Source organism: Cervus canadensis, chromosome 13 (assembly GCF_019320065.1).
Source record: "Cervus canadensis isolate Bull #8, Minnesota chromosome 13, ASM1932006v1, whole genome shotgun sequence".
NCBI lineage: Eukaryota > Metazoa > Chordata > Mammalia > Artiodactyla > Cervidae > Cervus > Cervus canadensis.
The window spans coordinates 73,902,838-73,923,128 of NC_057398.1; the positions used below are offsets into that span (position 1 = coordinate 73,902,838).

The following is a 20,291-nucleotide window of genomic DNA, read 5'->3' on the forward strand; positions in this document are numbered from 1 at the left end:
AATATCGTAGTGGGCCATCAGAGGTCTCAGTTTCAAGACAACCTGTCGTATCTTTTATGTGGATTTCGTTGGGTGGGGCTTCATCCAGTACCATTTTGGAGGGCCCAGAGGCTGGCTGACACATGCTGTTGATTTTCGCGGGGCTCCCCATGGCCTTTGAGGTAATAAAAACTCATGTCTCACATTCTTCCACACCTTGGAGGTTTTCATTAAAGAAGCAGCATGCTGTCATTGTGGATTTTCTACCAGATACTAAGAAATGAATCCTGATCCTCAGTGGCTGAGGCAGAACCATCCTTAAAGATCAGTTCATTCTGATGGGTGTACAGTATTTGCATATTCAGTGCTTTGTGGACTTTCCTTCCCCACAAATGCCCTAGTTTTGCATTAGAGCCAAATTGTTTGAAGGCAGGATTATAAGTGTAGGCTACCGCTCAAGTTGGATAAATGTCAGCTGTTTGTTACTATCTATGATTGATCAGTTAACTGAAGAAACCGTCCAGTGAGCCCTGATTAGTCCTGACAAAGCTGCTGTAGTCTGTTGCATGTTGTAACAGGAGATTATGCATTTCAGGGGACACTTGGAAGACTAATAGAGCGCCAGTAGACGTAACTAGCCATCTGGAATCTGGGGCTCAAAAATTCTTCCCTGTCAAACAGCTCATCAGTGTTGGATAGGACCAGTGGACCCACACCCATGACAACACACCTTCTGTGGTAGGGCCCGTCAGTGAAGCTTGAGGGAAACCCTGAACTGGGAACTCACAGAAAGTCTGTACCAACATTGCTCCATCTGTCAGATTTCCTCCTAGTTACCTTACACTCTCCAGAGGACAGTCTTCAGGATCAAAAGTTGAGATGTGAGCAGAACCACCAGAGTCCCTGTTGCCCCGTGACCACTCAGGGGCTGCCCAAGAAGTAGGGCTCCTTGGCAGTGAGCACCATCAGCAGTGACGGTGACAAAGCTGTGGTCTGTCATGCACGGGGCCTAAAGGCCTTGTGGGACGGCGGGCCTGAAGGGCGTGGGATGGTGCTTGCTCTCGAGGGAGGCAGAGGCCAGGCTGAGTGGAGGGTCACCTCTGAGGCCCCTAGGCCCCCTCAGGTTCCCCTGCCTGTGGTTCTGGCCCCACAGCCTGGGCCTCTGAACCATGTCTTGGTCATTTAGTGAGTCTGATGGTTTTAAATGGTTGGGAGGGGCTTTCCCCCAGCCCTTTTCCTTTATAAACTTGATAGTCTCTCAAAGACTAATCTATGAATTCCTGCTAGGATCAGAGTTTTAGATGGCTAGTTGGGTATTCTTTCTGTGTGGTCTTACTATCTGACTAAGGTAATGCTTGAAAATTAATATCCAGTGTTTTCTAGGCTACCCTGGCTTGGCTGCTTTGGGGAGGTACCAATAGCAGCTGTTCACTATGAGCTGAATTTTTGTTAATTTTTTATCACTGGAGATTTCTGTTGTGTTGCAGCTAAATAACACTTGGGGCAAATTTTGATTCACCTGGGGGTCTGCTTTTTTGCTGCTCTGTGTGTCTTACCTTCCTCATAGATGTGCTGCTCTACGTTTGTTGCCTGATGCCTCAACAAGCTTTGTTTTTGGTCTGTTCACAGGAAAGAGGGCAATAAGAAAAAATATTAACTGACCTCAGATAAGCAGTATAATGTAGCTTATTGATCATCTTGAGTGCCCGTTATAAAATACCCAACACTTTTTCCTCTCATGATTTAGGCTTAAAATGTCAATGTTGTGTCTTGTTTTTAAACTTAAAATTAGATTGGTCAGAGTACCTGTGGGAATGATCAGGAAAGCTAACCTTAAAGTATTTAAAGTCCTGTGGAGTAGATTCTTTAATCTCAGATTATTTAAAAAATCAAGAGGTTAATCACTACATTTTATGTTGAAAGATCTGAAAAGCTTAAATATACTTCTGGGGCTTCCCAGGTGGCTCAGTGATAACAGTCGACTTGCCAATGCAGAAGACATGGGTTCCATCCCAGATGTGGAAAGGTCCCTTGGAGAGGGAAATGGCGGCCCATTCCGGTATTCCTGCCTGGAGATATTTTTAACACGTGGCACCCAGGAGAGGTTTAGTCTGTTCTCAGGCAAAGTGGAATTTATTTTTATTGCCAGTTTTCATATGTGCTTGCACTTTAAAAATCAGGTTAAAAGCAAATTATAAGTGGGTACTCTTATTTTTATTTTTTTAATAGCTTGGGCAATTATTTTAAACCATTTTCTCTTCAAGTAGCATGTTCTGCATTCCAGATGACACTGGGAGGACTTTCTTCACCTTGTTCTCTTTTTCCACTTCTTAGTTAATATTTCACAACAGCCCATTTAAGGATGTCCTTCAGAGATTGAACAGCTTCTGTGGAGTGACCAGGGAAGTGTTCATTTCACTATTTAGGGTTTTATTTATTGATCAGTTGTTGGTGCACAGAAATGCCAGTAGTGGTTTTCATTAACATTTCACCATATTCTGCATTCTGAGGAGCTGAGAGTGTCACTTAAGGATCAGGGGTGTTTGAAAAAGGATGTTTTGCTCATCGTTAATCATTTAATGGTGAATTAGTCTAATGTGTGAAAGATTGAAAGATGCAGTACCCTAGAATTTCCTTTCCTTTGCTTACTTCTCTTTTTGAAATATGAAGCATTATTAACACCTTGGAGAATGGTTAGCAGCTTGAAATGTGTAGAAGTCTGATCATTTTGCCCTTTTTTCTCCCTCCGGGGGCAACACTGAGAAAAGTCCTGGGGGCATGGTTTGGGATATGAATTATTTGTTGCTTCAGTAAAGGGTAATTGGGAGTTGCAGTTGGTTTTAACTTAAAGTGGAGGGGTGGGGAGTTCTTAGCTCATGTTTGCTTGGAATGCATCTTCTAGCATCCATCAGTATTTCTGTTCTTGAAAGTAACTGGTCTAAGTTGATACTAAAGAAATCTTTTTATTTCTAATCTCTTTAGCAGGAGGAGCAATCTCAGAACTGTTATGAAGACCTTGAAGTTCTTCATTCTTCCCTGCTTTGCCATCATGTGGCCTCTGGACACTGTGGTCAGTCATCTGAGATTGACTTTAATTTAAAACAAAGGCCTGTGTCTTCCACCCAGGAGGTGGAAGGAGTGAATTTTATGTTTGAATGAAGAAGTGAATTATGGAAGAAGAGTATATGTCCCTTCCCTTTCAAGCCTAAGTCCAAATAGACTCTCAGGAATGAGGATTTGTGAAGACATCACGCAGGAGTTTGGCTCCTGAAATCTGAGTGCTCGTTCTGTTGCTGGAGGAGGTTGCCGGTCTGCTCGTCTGTCTGCCCTGTGCCTGGCATCGTTGCGGCTTCTCACGTCCTCTCTCCTGCTTGCCTTCGCTCCTCAGTGCATGTCCTTGAGTGACTTATTTTTACCTGAAATTTTGCTGCCTGTATCCTAGAAAAAACTTCTGTTTGCACATTCTTTCTTCCATTTTTAAAGTTACCTACTCACCAGATACCTCCTATATTTCCATATTCTGTTACAAAGGATGGGCAGAAAAGAAGGTGCTTGAAAGATTTCAGATTTTCTGAGAGAGAGATAAGAAAGGGACCCTCTTTTTAACATCCTGTAACATTTTGCTCAAGAAGCTGGGCTGTGAGAGGGTCAGGGTTTTTCTTGGTTTTCTTTTCATTGCATGTTTCTCTGCAGTTCGTTCAATCATGGTTTATGAAGATAGCTAGTTTCATTTGTCTCCAGCAAAGAATCATTAGTAGTTTATATTGCTTTACCTATACTGGCTTCCAGAGACAAAAACAAACCGGGGTGTCTCTCAACAAGCTTATTTTATACTGGGGTGGGGGAATCTATGCAAGGACTAAAATAAAACCATCCATAATCAAAGCAGCAACACCACAAATAAAAAATCAAGGAACATTTTTTTATCGGTGCTTGTGGACATCTGTCCTTCCCACCAGTCATCATGTTTCCCCTCCTTATGTCCATGCTCCTTTTCCTTCCTACATGTTTCCAGTCACTTCCTTTCTGTGAAAGGTTGCTTAGCTTTTAAAAATTTTTTAATTTTTGCTTCTGCTGTTCTTTGTATAAAAAGTAGCAAATTGGATGGATGTGTCCACCAGGTGTTTGAAATTCTCTGAAAACCCAGAGTGAAGAAACCAGGTGTGGAGAAGGTTGTCCAGCTCCTCTGAGTAGAGCTTTGAGCTGACTGGAAGTACTCAATCTGGATCATCATTTTCACGGTATTTTCAAAGGAGAGTTAAACACTGCTTATTGGGAAATCTCTGTTGGTTGGTGGTTGCTTCAATAGGTAGCCAAACAAGTTGATTGCTTTTTGGATTTTAGCGTAGCAATCAGAGTAGAACACATCAGCAAGAGCCTCTTCCATTCCGTCTCTAGAACCAAAATGTTCAGTAGTTGAAGAGCTCTCCCTGAACCAGTGGCCAAATGTCTATATTTTTAGATGCCACTGCCTTTTCCTCAGATGCTCCTTTTGTGAATTTCATTTCCTATTTCATATCAGACCAGTGGTTGAGATTGGTAGGTGGGTCACTAGGCATGTTTTTGTTTTGTAGACATTATTTCCATTTCGTTTCTCGCTACACTGTACACGGCAGCAGTATGCAAACTGTGATACAGGTGGCCTCTGCCTTACTTCTGCAAAGTAGCTGGTGTCCTCTGCCTGAGCATTTGGATGTTCGGGCTCTGTCCACCTCCTGAGAAAAATCAACGTCAGCCCTGCCAGAGCGTCTGGTAGCAGCTCCTAATAATTATTTATGCTTCTGGAATTGTTTTCGGCTCCTGAAACCTTGTGTCCATTTCAGTTTGATTCTCTGGATTTGTACAATATATGCATATTCTTTTTTCCCTTCTGTCACCTCCCATCCCCTCAGCGTTTTGTAATGTCCTGTAGTTTTGTATGAGAGGAGACTTAGCCTCGGGTACTTCTTGCTGAAGCTTTAATGCTTTGTAAATAAAATCGGATGTTTATTAAAGAACAGGTGTAGGTGTTTGCTTGTAGACAACTGATCACTTCTGAAAGTCACCAGCCTCTTCACTGTGTGCAACAGAAAATACAGCTTACTTGGTTGATGTTATTAATAGATCTCTATATGGAAATAGAGAACTGGAAGGGCTGAGAGGCGGCCTGGTAGTCTAGATATCTGCCTCTGGACAATATTATATTAAATAAGCAAAGTACATTAGTGTCAGATCCTTTAGGAGTGACCTCTCTTCAGATTCTTTTGCTCAGTAAGTGTGTGACTACACTACAGAGGCCACAGTGCTAGGAGACATTCCAGAGCTTACGAACAACACTTGTAAAGAAGCTCCTGCCTTCCAGGGATCTTAAAGTAACTGCAGATAAATTCCTTTTCATTAGCACTCTTTCTGCCTAAATTAAACAGCTTTGAAATCCACTGACTACTTACTGTCTCCAAAAGAGTAAGAATATGTAAGTCTTTGATTCTAATCATCTCTAAATCTGTGTCTACTTACGAATCTTCCCTGTTATGTGACTGAGAGTCTTTTGACATCACAGCTGTTTCCTAGCAACTTTGACCCAAGTGAATTATGAGCTCCTTCCCTGTTTTGTGGGGTGGAGGGACTGGACTGAAAGGCAGGGGCATTTAGGGATCCTCTCCCCCAGAATGTATCTTTTGGTACCCTTGGGAAGGAAGAGTGCCTACAAGTGAGAAACTGCATTTAATATTGCCTGTCTTGCTACGCATTGATTCTAGAAGACCTCGTGGCCCTTGCCTTCATGAATTTTCATTTCTCTTTAACATTCCTTACACATGAAGAGTGTTTCACACTTTACAAAGTGTTTTCATGTGCAGTTTATCATTTGATGCTCAAAGTGACCTTCCTGAAATAGGCAAGGAGTTCTTAATTTACAAAGGAGGAAACAAATTCAGGAAGAGGAAGTCACTTGCATCTTAGTCCAGAGTCCTTAATCCTTTTAATAGGTTTAGGAGCATTTAAAGGTGATGATGGCTTAATTCAAATTAATCCTCTCTTTAGAGTCGGTATTTGATTTCTTATTTGGTCAGATTTAATGGAGGTTTTGAAATTCCGATCCCACAATTTGGAAAGGGTGAGGAACAGTATAGCTTCAGTGAGCATTGAAGTTATTTGGAAATTGAGCTTCTGAAGCCTTTTTATCTGTCTTCCCAAGAGGTGGATTTAAATTCATTAAAAAGATGTGAAAAGAGGGAAGACTTTGGGAAGGTAGTCGTTAGCAAACAGATAGTAAGGCAGCAGTGCTGTGACTTTTGTCTGCCTGTGGCCTCACCTGTTAGTGAGGACCGGACTTTAATTGTAAGTTTTTATTGACAATGCATGCATCGTATCTTTTGACTTTGAAAGCTGTCTTATGTCAAAGGAATTGAGTTTTGATGTGGTGGTGGATTTAGCTGGAACACCTCAGGTGTTGGCTGAGGGTAGTGAAGTGTCTGCTAAGACATGAAGACTTTGGCCACTCGTTTCATCCTTGGGAGCCTGGTGTTGGCCTTCTGTCTACCTTTGGTGGTGACTTTACCTAAAACACTGGCCATCCCTGAGAAACTGCAAGAAGCTGTGGGGAAAGTTGTCGTCAATGCCACAACCTGTACCGTCACGTGTGGCCTTGGCTTTAAGGAAGAGACTGTCTGTGAGGTGGGCCCTGATGGAGTGAGAAGGAAGTGTAAGTCTCAGCGCCTGGAATGTCTGACCAGCTGGGTCTGCGGAATGCTCCATTTCACCGTTCTCATAGGGAAGGAGTTTAAGCTGAGCTGTCTGAGTCCAGACATCCTGGAGATCGGGCAGGAAGCTTTCCGATTCACCTGGAGACTTGCTCGGGGAATCATCTCAACTGATGATGAAGTCTTCAAACCCTTCCAAGCCAGTTCCTACTTTATAAAGTTTCAGTCCATCCAAGAGTATGACTCTGGGACCTACCAGTGTGATGTGCAGCTGTTAAAAAACTTGAGACTCGTCAAGAGGCTCTATTTTGGGCTGAGGGTCCTTCCTCCTAATTTGGTGAACCTGAATTTCAATCAGTCCCTCACTGAGCATCAGAAGTTGGTAGATGAGGGCCTGGAAGTGAGCCTGGACAACTACTCCAGGCCGCAGCCCCCACCGTGGAGGAAGAAGGTGGCCGTAGCTGTGGGAGTGGGCGTCGCCGGTGGCGTGACTGCTGGTGTGTTGGTGAGCACCGCCCTCTGTGGCGGGCTGCGGGCGGCCCACAGCAGTTCCAGCCTTGAGACCTTACAACCGTTGCTGCCCAAGGGTGGGATGCTCAGGACGCCAGACTAGGTTTTCAGGGGAGTGTTCTGGCTGCCTGCTTGTGGGCTGGCTAAGAGGCAGGCTTCCATTACCAAAGAGCTGAGCGGAGCATGTGGGGCAGGCAGCATGATGGTGGCTGTGGGCAAGTCTCTGACTGTGTGCGGGGTGGATCTCGCCCCGCTCTTCCCTGCCCACCAGGTGCCCGGGAACCCTGACTGCAGGCATCTCCCTACTCCTGGGACGAGCTGTGTCTTCCACGTTTGCATTAATTTCCTGCCCTTTACAGCTTGTATGCCTCCCACCGTGATCTCCCTTCTGAGCAGTATAATCATGTAGAAGGATATGATAGCTTTTCTAGTGAAAGCAGTTTTTTCCTCCTCAATAAAATAATTCACAATAACTGTATGGAGACCTAACATTTTCTGCTCTTTAGTGTAAAATTTCTTGTCAGTCGTTTAAGTTGTCTGACCATAGTCAGTCTGGTTTTGGGTTAAACTCACCAGTTTTTAGAATAGATACTGAACAAACTGCTTTGTTCGCGGCATATAACCATTTGTGGCAGAGCTGAGGGTAATGACGACTGCAGACTCGAGTGTGTAAGAGACAGTCCCTGAATCTTAGTAAGTCATTTGCCACCCTTACACCTCCCAGGTGAAGCCTCTGTGCTCAGGGCTAGATTGGATTCCTGGCGAAACATTGGATTTTTCTGCTGGTAGATTTCGCCTGAACGGTTTCTCGGCTTGCTTCCTGATCCTATCCTTCCAGCAGCTTCAGTGTCCTGAAGCTTACGTTGCTGGAGAGGTCAGGTGCATTGGTTTCTTAGAGCAGTCAGGGTCCCCTGAGGAAGGACTAGTACCTTCCTTCCGCAACAGGAAATCCAGTCTTAAGAGGTCATTCAGACTGTGTCTGAGATAACTGGCTTGGCTTATGGAACCATCAGGGAAATGGCTCTTGGGCCACCAACTGAGCTGATTTTATTTGAGAGAATTAGCATTTCTTCCCTTCACTTTGCTGTCAGTACAGACGAAGTAGCAGAAATAAGACTTGGACCAGTGATTATCTTCTCTGGTCGTATGTCTGAGTCACCCAGATAAGCTTTTGAAAAGTAAGATTCCTGAGTCCCAATCTGAGGATGCTAACTCAGTTTAAATTATGACCAATGGGTCTCTGTTATTTCTTCTATTTTAAATAAAAAATTCAAGCCCATAAAAAAGTTGAAAGTGTTGATAGCACCCATAGACCCTTTAACTGGATTCCCTGACTGCAAACATTCTGCTCCAATTCTCTTGCTCTCTAAACACATGTTGATTTTATATAAAACACTTGAAAGTGAGTCACAGAGTGACCTTTTACCCTTTAATCATTTATGTATCTCTTAATAAGGACATTCACCTGTGTAACTACAGCGACTTCATCACATTAACAATTCCCTAATCTTATGTATAGTTGATACATCATTTCTCCCAACTTCTAAAATCTTGGAACTTTTAAAGTTTGATCCAGGGTCAAGTGAAGGTTCACGTATTACATTTGATTATTTCTCTTAAATCTTATTTTACAGCAGATCCCCTACATTTTTTTCATGACATTCATATTGAAGAGGTATTTGTCTTGCTTACATGTCCCACAATTATTTCCTCATGATTAAATTCCTGAGGAATGAATCTTAAACATTTTTGACAAGAGTCCAACAAAAATGATACATACTTACTGCATGACCTCGGGAGGCCCAGTGTCAGGGTGACCCGCTGTTGATGGTGAGCTTGATCATTTGGTTAAGGTGGTGATTGCCAGATCTCTGCAGTGGTATACCTGTATATGTTTTCCTTGTGTAATCTGGGGGGTGATGCCTTGTGATTATCTGGTTTCAAAAAAACATTCACAGGTGTTTTGGAATCCATGATCTTTGCCTTACTACATGTTGGGGATTGCAAAATAATGGATTTTTAAACTCATTTTTGTATCTGTTGCACTGCATTTTTCTCTTAAGCGCTATTGTTTTTATTCTTTAGAGATTTCAATGGATTCTCTTTTTTATTCAGTGAATTATATATACCCCGTAATTACTGTTGTCATATTTTTGATGTTCAAATTATTCCCACTTTTGGCCAGGAGTCCCTTCAAGCCAGCTCTTTTGTCCTTTTGGTGTGGTCCCATTTGACTTTGAGCATGTCCTTGCCATGCCTCAGATGCACGCCAAACCTGAATCTCCAAGGGGCTCTGGTTTCTTTCAGTGTGGGAAGCAGTATTTAGAAACCACGGCGTGGGTGCTGGCTGTGCTTATTGCCACTGGAAGGTCACTGCTTCTAGGCCATTTGTGTGTCCTATGTATATATAAATCATGTGTTCAAAAGCATCTTTGTTTTTCAGAAGTTTTCTAGATAATTCTGGTATATAGCAAAGGTTGAGAACCACTAGCTTACACTCATGCATGGGAGTCTTTAACTATTGCTCTTATTTTGCAAAGACCTTAAAGTTTCCACACCTCCTTTCTCCCAGTCTCTATCTCAGATGGGATGTTACTCAGAAGACCTGGGTTGGTCCTCTTTCTGTGTAACGGAGCAAGCTAACTGACCCTTCGTAGTCCTCATCTTTGAAATGCATGATTGTGATGATCAAATGAGATACTGTGAGTCAAGCTGCTCTAAGCTGTGAAGTTCAGACATGTACAGGGTTGGGAAATGTCACTAATGAAGCCCATCACTTCAGTCCTGGGCACTTTGCTGAGCCAGTCAGGAGAGAGCTTGGTCTGCTTTGAAAGAGGACCATAAAACCTTAATATTACATTGATGAGGCAGGTTGAGGGGTGCAGTGTGTTCCCATTTTACAGATGGAAAGACAGACCCAAGAAGAGCTAAATAACTTCTCCAGAATTCTAGTGTAAGCCGGTAGTCAAACATGAGATGGAATATCTTACAGCTCTAGGTTTAGAGCATTCTGTACTAGTTTGAGGATGTGAGGGTACTGAATTGGGAAGAGAACAAAACCCAATTACATGCATTAGTGCAGCCTCAAACCCAACTTAGTTCTTTGAATTCTATGCATGTGGTCTGCCTCTAAAGGATCAGGAGATGCTGCCTACGATTTGGGCTCCAGAGTGGCCAGTGCTCCCAGCATCTCTTTGGGTGCAGAGTAGCAGGGGTGAAGCTGTGTGGCCTTTCGGGGGCTCACTGTCAGCCTCGGCGTCCCTGTGCCCAGCAGGCCAGGGGCAGGCCTCCGCTCACCTTGTTTTCCCTGCTGGAAGCTGTCAGGCGCAGTTAGCGCAGAGCCCTACCTGCTTCGCATTGAAAGAACCGAACACACAGCTGCCTGTGTGTCCTGCGTCTCAGGTGTAATAGAAGTCGTGGCAAATGTTGAATGCAGGATAGTAGTGTAGTTGGGAAATGTGACTAGAAATTCATTCTTTAGGCTGCTGAGCCAAGGCTGGAGGCACCCACTTCCCAGAAGGGGGTCACTGTCTCTGCAGGGAGATGACTTCCCTTTGGTAACTATTGAGTCAGTACAGGTATTTCCTGCTTTTTGAAAGTTCACTTTCCACCTCTTTGGAGTTATGAGAAACCTACACTAGTACCTGTTCTCACTAGCTGAAAAATATCTGAAGAGGATTTTCCCTATTTCAAAAAAAAGGTAATTGCTTCTTTGCTTTACACCATTTCAGCTTAAGAGTTCATAGGAATACTTGACTTGTGAGCAGCAGGAGAACCTGTACCTCACATGCCTTAAAAAACAGGGGAGCTGAGAACAGCATCATTACAACGAACACGGTTTACTGCCTGCCCTGTCCGGGAGAGCCAGCAGGCAGGGAGCACGCCTGCTCTGCTCTGCGGAGCCTGCCTTAAGGTCGCTCGGCCTAACTTTTCTGCTCTCGCAGCACTGAACGAAGCAGCATGCAGTATGCGCTGTGACCCATAGAGCGGACTGTGTGGAAGGTTGAAGGTATTGGATAGAGGCCTCTGGTTAGAGAACATGACCAGGAGATACTCTTTAGTTTGAGGATAAAAACACCCACGGCTGGTGGCAGCTGCCTCCCCAGGTTGAGAAACCATCTTTATTTAAGAACTGCCTGCTACCAGAGTCAATAAATAACTACTATTACAAGAAGTGTGAGAGAGACAGGTAATAACAGATCAGTGGGAGCGGGTCCGTTTTAACAAAAGCCGAGTTAACAGTGGCCTGATGAGGCCCCAACCCTTGCCCTTGGAGCTTTTCTAAGCTATGCAGACCCTGCAAGGGGGTGTGTCGGCTGGAGTCAGGGTCAAAGCAGGGTGGACCCCGTCTGAGGGCATGAGGCTTCCTAGGACTGGGGCAGGCTATCTGACCCATCTTTTTCCCTCTTCATTTTCCTTTTATTGTCCTGCCTTCCCAAAGCCTATACATGTAGCTGGCTCCCGGGCACCTCTCTGTGGAGCTCTCCATGAAGTTCCTTAAGTGCCCGTCGGACCCCTTGTGCCGCTCCAGGGGCCTCTCCGGCCACCTCGCTCGTCTCCAGGATGAAGCCTGGTCTGACCTGAGCCAGGGAAAGAGGGCGCCACCCCTGTGCCGCAAACGCAGGCAGGAGCACCGTGCTGTCCCTCCATATAGAGGAGCCAGCAGGCGGTCACAGGACGAGCACAGAGTCCTCCAGCGGGGAAGACGCGAGGGGGTGAAACATTCTGGAGTCAGCTCGGGCTCTTGCCCAGAGGAGACCAGACCACTCCTGGGACTGCCAAGAGGCAGTGCTGGGCAGAGAATGCCTGGGGTGTGCCTCCCCCCGCAAATGACGGTGACTGCAGTCACTCCCCCACAGTGCGGACAGGAGTGCCAAGACTTCTGTGCTGAGCACGTTTTGATTCCAAGAATGCCAGTCCTGAAGGGCACTTAGAGCATCCCCTCCAGTGATCACCTAACCCAGACCCCAAGACACAGCTGTCAGAATTCCTCACAGCCCCCCAGGAAAGGTCTCCTTGCAGACGTCTTCTCTGACGACTCTGCTGTCGTTTTATAGAAAAGAGCCCCTGGCCCACGGCCTTCCTGTTCCCTGGCACCGCTGGGCCCTGAGGCTGCGCCTGGAGAGGGCTGTCCGGCTGAGGTACCGTCGGGGCTGTGGGGCAAAGAGCAGGGTGGAGCCAGGACGGGGGCAGGGGCCCCCCCGGCCGAGCCTGGCGTGCGCGGAGCCGTCTCCCGGGCCCCGGGGCAGGCTCTGCCCTGGGTGCTCAGGCGCTCTCTGGCCACTGAGCCTTGGTTGCCGGCCGGGGCTCGGCACATGAAGGGACGGATCCCGGGTCGCGTTGTGAGCCTCGGCCCACCTCGGCGGAGGTGGTGGCAGGCCGGCCTCGGGCAGAGAGGGACTCAGACGTTGCCCCATCTCGCCTTCCGCCTGCATGCACGCTCCCGTGCGGCCACCGCCCCAAGAGGCCGTTCTGCTTCCCACACCTGTGCGCCCTCGGGTCACCTGCCATCCCCTGCGGTCTGAGTCGGCTCTCGGCCTGCAGGAACGTCTGTTTCTGTCTTTTCTGAGTCCCCCCAAGTGAGTCCTCCCTACACAGGGCTGAGGTGTTCCTGAGGCTGAGTTTTCCTAGTTACAAATAAAAAATCCTTCCTGGGTTTCCCAGAGGGTCGGTCTCCCCCCCAGAACTAAGACTCTCGGTTGTGTCTCTGGTTTCAAGCAAGCCCAGGGCCGCAGCTGCAGCCCCCGTGGCCGGCGTCTGGACACCTGGCCCTCTGCTTCTGCCACAGCTAAGGCAACGAAGAAAGAGTCAGCGAGACCTTGGAAGGAGGTGTCCTCCTTTGAGATTCCCCTTTCTAAGAGCGGGGTACAGGCCGCCTCACAGCCATGCAGGACCAGGCTGGGCGCCAGGCCAGATTCGGGTCTCTGCAGTGGCAGGGCGGGCACGGACCTCAGCCCCCAGCACCGCGTGGGGATGACGGACAGGGGCAGGGAGGAGGGTCTGATCGGAGGGCCCGGGGGGCAGTGCCCCGGGCCGGGGACAGGGCGGTGGGTGCTGTGGTGGCACAGAGAAGGCATGTGAGCTGACACTGTTAAAAAACTGTAGTGGGTAAACATCAACACAAACCTGCCCAGTAAAATAGAGCAGGGCTTAAAAATGTTAAAAACCATAACAAAATAGAGCTCTGACTGTAAACGACAGAAACCAGGCTCAGGGCCCGTCCCCTGCGACGCCTGTCCTGCTGACCCATATGCGAAGGGTCACCTGTCACAACACAGGCTTTGGAATCTCCTGGTCATGCCTCCACTGATGCCTGCATTTGGGGAATCCCTGTCCTTGCTTTGGCCTCTTGAAGCAAGGGTAAGGGGCACAGGGGGGTCCAAGCCAGCACTGCGTGTTGAGGGCCCTGCAGAAGCCAGCTCAGGAGGCAAAGGAAGACAGGATCTCCGGCAGTCTGCACATGCCGTGGGCTGGAAGCCAGCCATGCCAATCACCCCACCGTCACCCACCGGAACCTCCTGAAGCAGGGTTTTCACAGTCCACTCTGCCCTTCTTGATCACCTTCTTAACCAGGTCACGGCCATTCAGCATGGCCCCCTTCTTCGGTAGACAAAGGACCTAGGGCCGGTGGGAGAAGAGAGCCGTTTCTGCCCCAGCCCTGGCGGGCTGTGTGACCGGAGGCAGGCCCTCCTCCTCCCAGTCTCCGCATCCTCCCCGTAGAGCAGGGGCCTGGGCACGCTGAGGTCTAAGCCTCTTCCAGCTCTGATGTGCCGGGACTGGCACCGCACCCCGAGAGCAGGCCAGGGGCCCCCTTTACTCGCGCCCTCATCTTCGGGGGAAATGCAGAACAGCACCCAAGGCCGCGTGGGGGTCGGCTCGCCCGATGGCCCGGGGCCTTCCTGGGAGCGGGCAGGGCCGCCTTTATCCTCTGGGCTTCTCGGAAGGTGCCTGACTGCAGACAGGGGATGACATTACATTCCGCGGGATGAAGCCGGTGGGGCACGACGGCTGTCCTGCCCTGCCCAGACCCTGGACGGACCACGCAGGATGGGTCTTGGTGTGGTGGGGGACTTCCCCAAGACGAGCCCTTTAGTCACCAGCCACCTGTCGTGGCTTCTGTCACTCGAGGCGACAGGTCGGGTTGGCAGTGCTGGCTAAGAGGGTGACGTCACCTAAGGTGTGACTGCGCCTCAGGCCCAGTCTGGTGCAGCGTTCCAGCAGGAGGCCCAGCCTCTTTCCCACCCAGCAGTCGGGAGCACGGCCACCCAGAGCGGCAGGGGCTCAGCTGCCGGCCTGACACCAGGACACGGGTCTCAGCCATCTGGGCGGGTGGTGGGGGCCTCCAGGGAGTCCTCAAGGACAGTGTCAGGGCCCAGCCAGGCTGCCCTGCCAGAGGAGAAAGGAGAAGAGTCCCAGGTCTTCAGGTCGGGACTGCTCCTTAGACTGAGTGACGCTGCTGTGGGTGCTTTGTCCCACGTCAGCCCATTCCCGTCCATTGTTCCTGGGCTGAGGATTCTGCCGTCTGGGCCAGAGTCCATATGCAGTCCCAGAGTGCCATCTCCGCTGATACACAGATACACGTTTAACCCCCTTCTTCCTGCCTTCCATGCAGGCACCCTAGAGGGCCCAGGCATAGGGTTCAGTGTCATCATGGAAGCTACTGCCTGGTGCCTCTCGATTAAAAAAAAAATGCTTGCATGGGTTCTATCCTGTGGCAGAATATGACATATCCTACCTCCTACGAAAAGGGCTCTGTAATAAAGTCAGTGTTTGAAACCAGCCGTTCTCAGGCACAGTGCTGGACCACCTTGGCATCGGGAAGGGACTGGGGCCAGCCGGTTGTCCGTCGAGGTGGGCGCCCAGCTGTGGCAGGGAGGCAGGGTGCCGAGATCAGAGCTGCAGGTAGCCTAAGAGGACCAGCGCTGCCACGGAGTGGGTGAGGGCGGTGTCCAGATGCGGGGCTGGACAGACTGCGGAGTTCTCCACCATCATGCTGGTGCCTGAAACCAACAGGTGGGATGGGCTGAACGGGCTGGGCCTGGGCCGGCTCATCCCTGCCCCACCCCCAGGACAGAATCCAGACCTTCCCTAAGGAGACTCACAGGACTCGTTTCAGGACTGGGAGGTACCCTCAGCCCTTCTCAGCTGGGTTTTGTAGGACCTTCATTCCCAAGCATGGAGCGCACTCAGCCCTCAGGGATGTTTGGGGAGAAGGCAGGTGGCAAGGGCGGGTCAGGGCTACTCTGAACGTGGTTCCTGATGCCGCCTTTTGTCTCCCTGGGGACTGGCCGGGCTGGGGCCTGGTTTGGGCTGGGATGATCTCTGCCTCTGGTTGGACCCTGCTCCTCCTGGGGGATACGGGGTATACAGCACCTCCATTCCGCACGATGTGAACCTCTGCCGGGACCCCGTCGCCTCCTGGCCCTGTGGTCCGAATCTGCACCAGCGCGTGGCCGATGTCCTCGGGAACTGTGATTTCTATCCGGTTCTTGCTGGTGAGGTGCAGCGTGGGAGTCGGGTGTAGGTCGTTCTGGTACAGCATCTGTGGGAAGGAGTTAGCCAGCAGGGTTTCCTTAGGGCTGATCCTTCCCTTCCCTGGGCCCAGGAAAGCCTTGAGGTCCTGCCCCCTCACCCCTCCTGTTGCCCATTGACCAGGACCAGGCTCTTGAATAAGCTTTTCCCTGGAGCCAGTTTCCTGTTCCCAGCAGCTGAACTGATTTTGTAGGCTCCTCAGACCAGAAGGGCCCCAAACGTCAGCCAGTCTGTCACCGCTCTCGTGAACCCTGCCTTTCCGCAGTCACACCTCTTTCCTCCGTGTAATCGCTACTGCATGCTCCCCGGAGACTCACTCACGCAGTCATGCCTCTCACGGGCCCAGACGGTTTGCTTACATCTAACTCAGACATGGGCTGCTAGGAACTGAAGCTCCCTTGTGTTCACGGGGCACACATGAGCTGTCCCCCAGCATTCACTGCCTGCTCGCCCCTCCTTACCTTGTAGCCTGTGACTGCAGACTCATTACTCAGCGGGACTACAGGGTCCCACTTGATACTCAGACTGGAGCTCGAGAAAGTCCAGGAGATGTTGCCTGGGGGTCGCCGTGGAGCTGCCAGAGCGGGGAGAGTCAGGAGGAGTGTTCCTGATGTTTCCCCACCACGCACCCCCTTGCTTTCAGCCAGCCACTTTCTAGATAATCTGCCCGTCACAGCTGTGCCCGGAACATTGTTACCGCTACTGAGAAACAAACTCCAACAGACGCTGGAGAAGAGAGGCGCCACAGAGGCCGTGAACCCCACTCCCTTCTTACCGTCAGATGAGCGGCCCTGAGGGCTGGAGCCCTGTCTTTCCAGGAAAGTGATCCGAGAGACCCCTGCCCCTCCCTCACCCAGGCTGCCAGACTCACGCGGCTTCATGGTGGTGGCGTTGGCAGAGGGGCTGGCGGGCCCGGTGCCGGCCCGGTTGTAGGCCCGCACGGTCACGTGGTACTTGGTGTTAGGGTGCAGGCCCGTGACCAGGGCGCTGCTGTCCAGCCCTGCTGTCCTCACTCGGTCAGCGGCCGCTGCTTTGTCGCCAGCCTTCCAGTAGCGGATCTGAAGGGAGCGGGCGTGGCCAGGGGTCAGCGGTCAGGCCCAGGGCCTCAGTACTGCACCGCCCCGGCTCTGCCTGGTCCCTCCATCCCGGGCTCGGAGCCTAAACACGACTATGAGGCCCACGAAAGAGACAAGCCGTGTGATCTGCTGCTCCCTTCTTGATGCCCAGTGGACGGCCCAGTCCAAGGAGAGAGCTTAGTACCTGGGCTGGATGCGGGAGCAGGTGGGTGGGTACAGACTCCACCGAGAGATGGCCTGCTGAAACACAGACCCAGTTAATGAACTCAGGAGTCCTGTGGGGACTCTTAAAGGCCACGGAATGCATATTTGGAAAGCAGTCCCCCAGCCCCCATGCCAGCAAGCTCATGATGGCTGCCCAGTAAATGCAAACCCACTGGCATAGTCCTCATAACACCAAGACCTTCTGGATGTTCTTCCAAATCAAGGGCAGGGTTTGGAGCTCTCTCTCCAGTGGGCTCACCTAGCGTATTTGCTGCAGCCCAGAGCTGACTACTGGGCTAGGATTTACAGCATCACTATTATGATGGTTCCACCTCAGACAAAGACATTTTCCGCTGGTCCTTCTTTCCCTTCCTCTTGCTCCGTCTCGCTCTCCACGTACCCCCACATGGACCCCAGTGTAGAATAATCAGCGGGCTCAAGGGTTGGGTCAGAAACTGTCAGGCTAGAGTTCCTTGGGCACAGGTTGACCGGCTGGTACACAGAGGGGGCTGTGCTGTTCTCTGCCACCCTGAGCATGCCAGGAGAGCTGGGCTCTGGTGTGAAAGGGGCAGGCAGGCCATGCCCCTTCTAGATCTCCTCCTCTGGGCTCCCACAGTGTCCAGGTGGCCAGCCGGGCAGTATCGTCCAGGCTGTCCACAGGCACCGGCCAGAGGATTGAGTTGAGGCTGCGAAAGCGGTGCGCCCGGTGAGTGCAGGAGAGGTTCTGGGAGGAAGACTGCTGAGCTGCGAGGTGGCCCTGCGCCTGACTCCAAGCCCCCTTCCCCTCCCAGTCCCTGCCGGCGCTCACCTCGTACCCCAGGAGGATACCGTTCATGTCCTGCTGCACGGGTTCCCAGCTCACGTTCATCTCCGAGGACGAGACCCCTTTGGCCCAGACCTTGGGAGGGGCCACCCTGGGCTCTGGAGACAACACGGAATGGGTGCGGATTCCCGGGGCCTCCCTGTCCTGCAGAGCGGCCGCCAACTGGGACTGCTCTTGCGCAGGATTTAAAAAACCCGAGGTGCAGGGTAGGGGCCTGGTGGGGGTTCCCAGAGCACCCCCCACCCCCGGGGGCCCACTTCTCTCCCAGACGGCCTTCCTCCTTCAGGCCTGAGCGGGGCGGAGGCTGCCAGGGCTAGAAAGGCAGCCAGGGGTCTCCCCTGCCCCGGGTCCCTCCCCCCACCCTACACCCCGCGGACCAGCCGCAGGGGTGGGGGCGCCCGGTGGCCCCGGCGGCCCACCTTCCTCGGCCGAGTACACGACGGCCACGAGGCTCTCGGGCCCGTCCCCGCGGCGGTTGTAGCTGCGGATCTTGACCTCAAAGGGCGTGTAGGGCCGGACGCTGTCGTTGCTGTAGACGAAGTACTGGGCGTCGGCGCCGGGCACCCTCGCGGTCTGCCAGCTGGTGCCGCCCTGCCTGCGGAAGGACACCAGGTAGCCGAAGCCGCCTCCGTGCTGGTACTCCCGGGACATGGGCTGGGGGCGAGAGAGCGCGTGGGCGAGGGGCCGTGGCCGCCGGCCCCGCCCGGCCCCGCCCGGCCCCGCCCCCGGCTTCCCCGGGACCGGCGCCCCGGACTGCGCCTTCCACCCTGCGGCGGGGGCAGCGGGGCCCGCGTTGGCTCCGGGTCAGGACCCCGCAGTGGCCCTGTCTGGCCCTCTCTGCACGCCGCGCCCTTCCGGAGATGAGTCCCAGGGGCCGGTGGGCCGGCGGTGGGGGTGAACCGCCCCCCCGCAGCACCGCAGGCGTGTTCCTGCCTTTCTCCTCGCTGCTTACCGTCCAGGTCACGGTGAGCTCTCCCGGCGCTCCACCGCCTCCGCTGAGACCCGACGGGGCTACCGAGGGGGCTGTCGGGGCCAAGGGACAGACAGTTAGTGGAGACGGGCCTGCGGCTGAGCTGAGAAGCATCGCAGGGTCAGGACTCCCTTCCGATGAGCTATACGCCCACAGAATGGACCACCTGGAAGGAATGGACAAACTCTTAGAAATGTGCAGTCCCCCGAGACCGAACCAGAACCAGGAAGAAATAGGAAATATAAACACACCACATCAGTAATTTGAAACTCTCAAGAAACAGACGTCCAGGATCAGGTGGCTTCACAGGTAAATTCTACCAAACAATTAGAGTTTACATCTGTTCTTCTGAAACTATTCCAGTGAGCCCTGGTTTTGTCCTCTGGGTCCCTCTGGATGTGGGCTCAGGAGTCAGGCGGATCTGAGATCAAATTTCACCCCTGCCACTTACTAGCTGTGTTTCTCTGGACAAGTTATTTAACCTCTCCGAGCCTCTGATTCCCCTCTCCAAAAGATAAGGATAATAATGTTTCTCTCAAAGGCTGTAAGAAAAACAGAATTAAACAAGACAGTGGCTGGCATATACATAGAGCATACACTATAATTGAGCATTAGCCTCATTCCTCTAGATGGTGTAAACTCAGTAACAACAGACCAACTCCAGTTTTCTTTAAATTAAGGGGAATAAATAATCCAGAACTGCAGTTAATCCAAAAACATTTCTTTTGGGTTACAGGGTGTTTTTTGGTGTGTGTGGCAGATTTAATTTCCTAATTGTCTCTAGTATTCAAAAAGGCTGCTATTAAAACAATGTATTTAATTGGATTGTGAAGCTTGGCAGGGAGTAACTTGGCTGAAGGTCAAAATATTTCTGCAGATGACACCGCAAATGGAGACATCACTTGGTTCTGATGAGAGTTGAGGGCCTTCTCATTTGCAAAGGGTACTTAAACACCTATTACCCTTTTCAGAGTGGAAAGGTTGAGGCCCAGAGCAGTTAAGTGACTTGCTTAAAGTCACACAGCTAATAAATGTCACAGTTTGAATTTGAACTCAGGTCTTCTGATTGAAAAGCTCACCATCTTTCTTCTGCATCATAGCTTTGTGCTCAACTCCTGGATACTATGGTGGAGGAGACCACTTCTCACCCTTGGACTCTCCAAATTCAGTCAAAGAAAATGCTCCTTCTGGAATTCTTACTCAGGAGAGGTACCAGTTAAAAATGTTGAATGATTCCACAAGGAGCCTGGAGAGTCAGCCTGGGGCACATAGGAAACGGTGTTTCAGGGACACAAAACGGCAGCCCCTTGTCCCACAGCCGGTGGGGCGGGCCTGGGTGGGTGGGGAAGGGGCGTCAGGTCCCGACTGCACGCTGCTGGCCTTGGGAGCCCAGCGCTCTGGTCCTGGGCCTCACCTTCACCTCTTCCTTCCCCACCTGCCTTTAAGGGAGGGGTGTGGGCAGAAAGTCCATCCCTCCTGCTGCCAAAGAAACCGTCTAAAGAAGGACTTAGAGACGC

General features: G+C 50.9%; 3 protein-coding genes across 8 annotated transcripts in view; 2 read left to right on the forward strand and 1 right to left on the reverse strand.

Moving 5' to 3' along the window:
• Positions 1-4,973, forward strand: part of RBBP5 (RB binding protein 5, histone lysine methyltransferase complex subunit) — a 39,601-nt gene extending 34,628 nt beyond the window's left edge. For 4 of the 6 annotated variants that reach the window (XM_043484951.1, XM_043484955.1, XM_043484954.1 and 1 more), the window contains one exon: positions 2,962-4,973. In XM_043484951.1, coding sequence (XP_043340886.1) covers positions 2,962-2,990 — 29 coding nt within the window. In that variant the 3' untranslated portion in view covers positions 2,991-4,973. The remainder of the gene's footprint in view (positions 1-2,961) is intronic. The other 2 variants (XM_043484952.1, XM_043484956.1) reach the window with 1 other exon arrangement.
• A 143-nt stretch (positions 4,974-5,116) lies between these two features.
• Positions 5,117-9,598, forward strand: TMEM81 (transmembrane protein 81). Its single transcript, XM_043484957.1, has one exon. The coding sequence runs from the start codon at positions 6,442-6,444 to the stop codon at positions 7,270-7,272; it is 831 nt and encodes a 276-aa protein (XP_043340892.1). The 5' UTR covers positions 5,117-6,441; the 3' UTR covers positions 7,273-9,598.
• Positions 9,599-11,270: 1,672 nt separating this feature from the next.
• CNTN2 (contactin 2) overlaps positions 11,271-20,291 on the reverse strand; it is a 33,239-nt gene continuing 24,218 nt past the window's right edge. The window contains exons 17-23 of the mRNA XM_043484950.1: positions 18,757-18,827; positions 18,224-18,458; positions 17,790-17,902; positions 16,573-16,759; positions 16,163-16,275; positions 15,543-15,711; positions 11,271-15,169 (exon numbers count right to left, since the gene is read on the reverse strand). Coding sequence (XP_043340885.1) covers positions 15,060-15,169; positions 15,543-15,711; positions 16,163-16,275; positions 16,573-16,759; positions 17,790-17,902; positions 18,224-18,458; positions 18,757-18,827 — 998 coding nt within the window. The 3' untranslated portion in view covers positions 11,271-15,059. The remainder of the gene's footprint in view (positions 15,170-15,542; positions 15,712-16,162; positions 16,276-16,572; positions 16,760-17,789; positions 17,903-18,223; positions 18,459-18,756; positions 18,828-20,291) is intronic.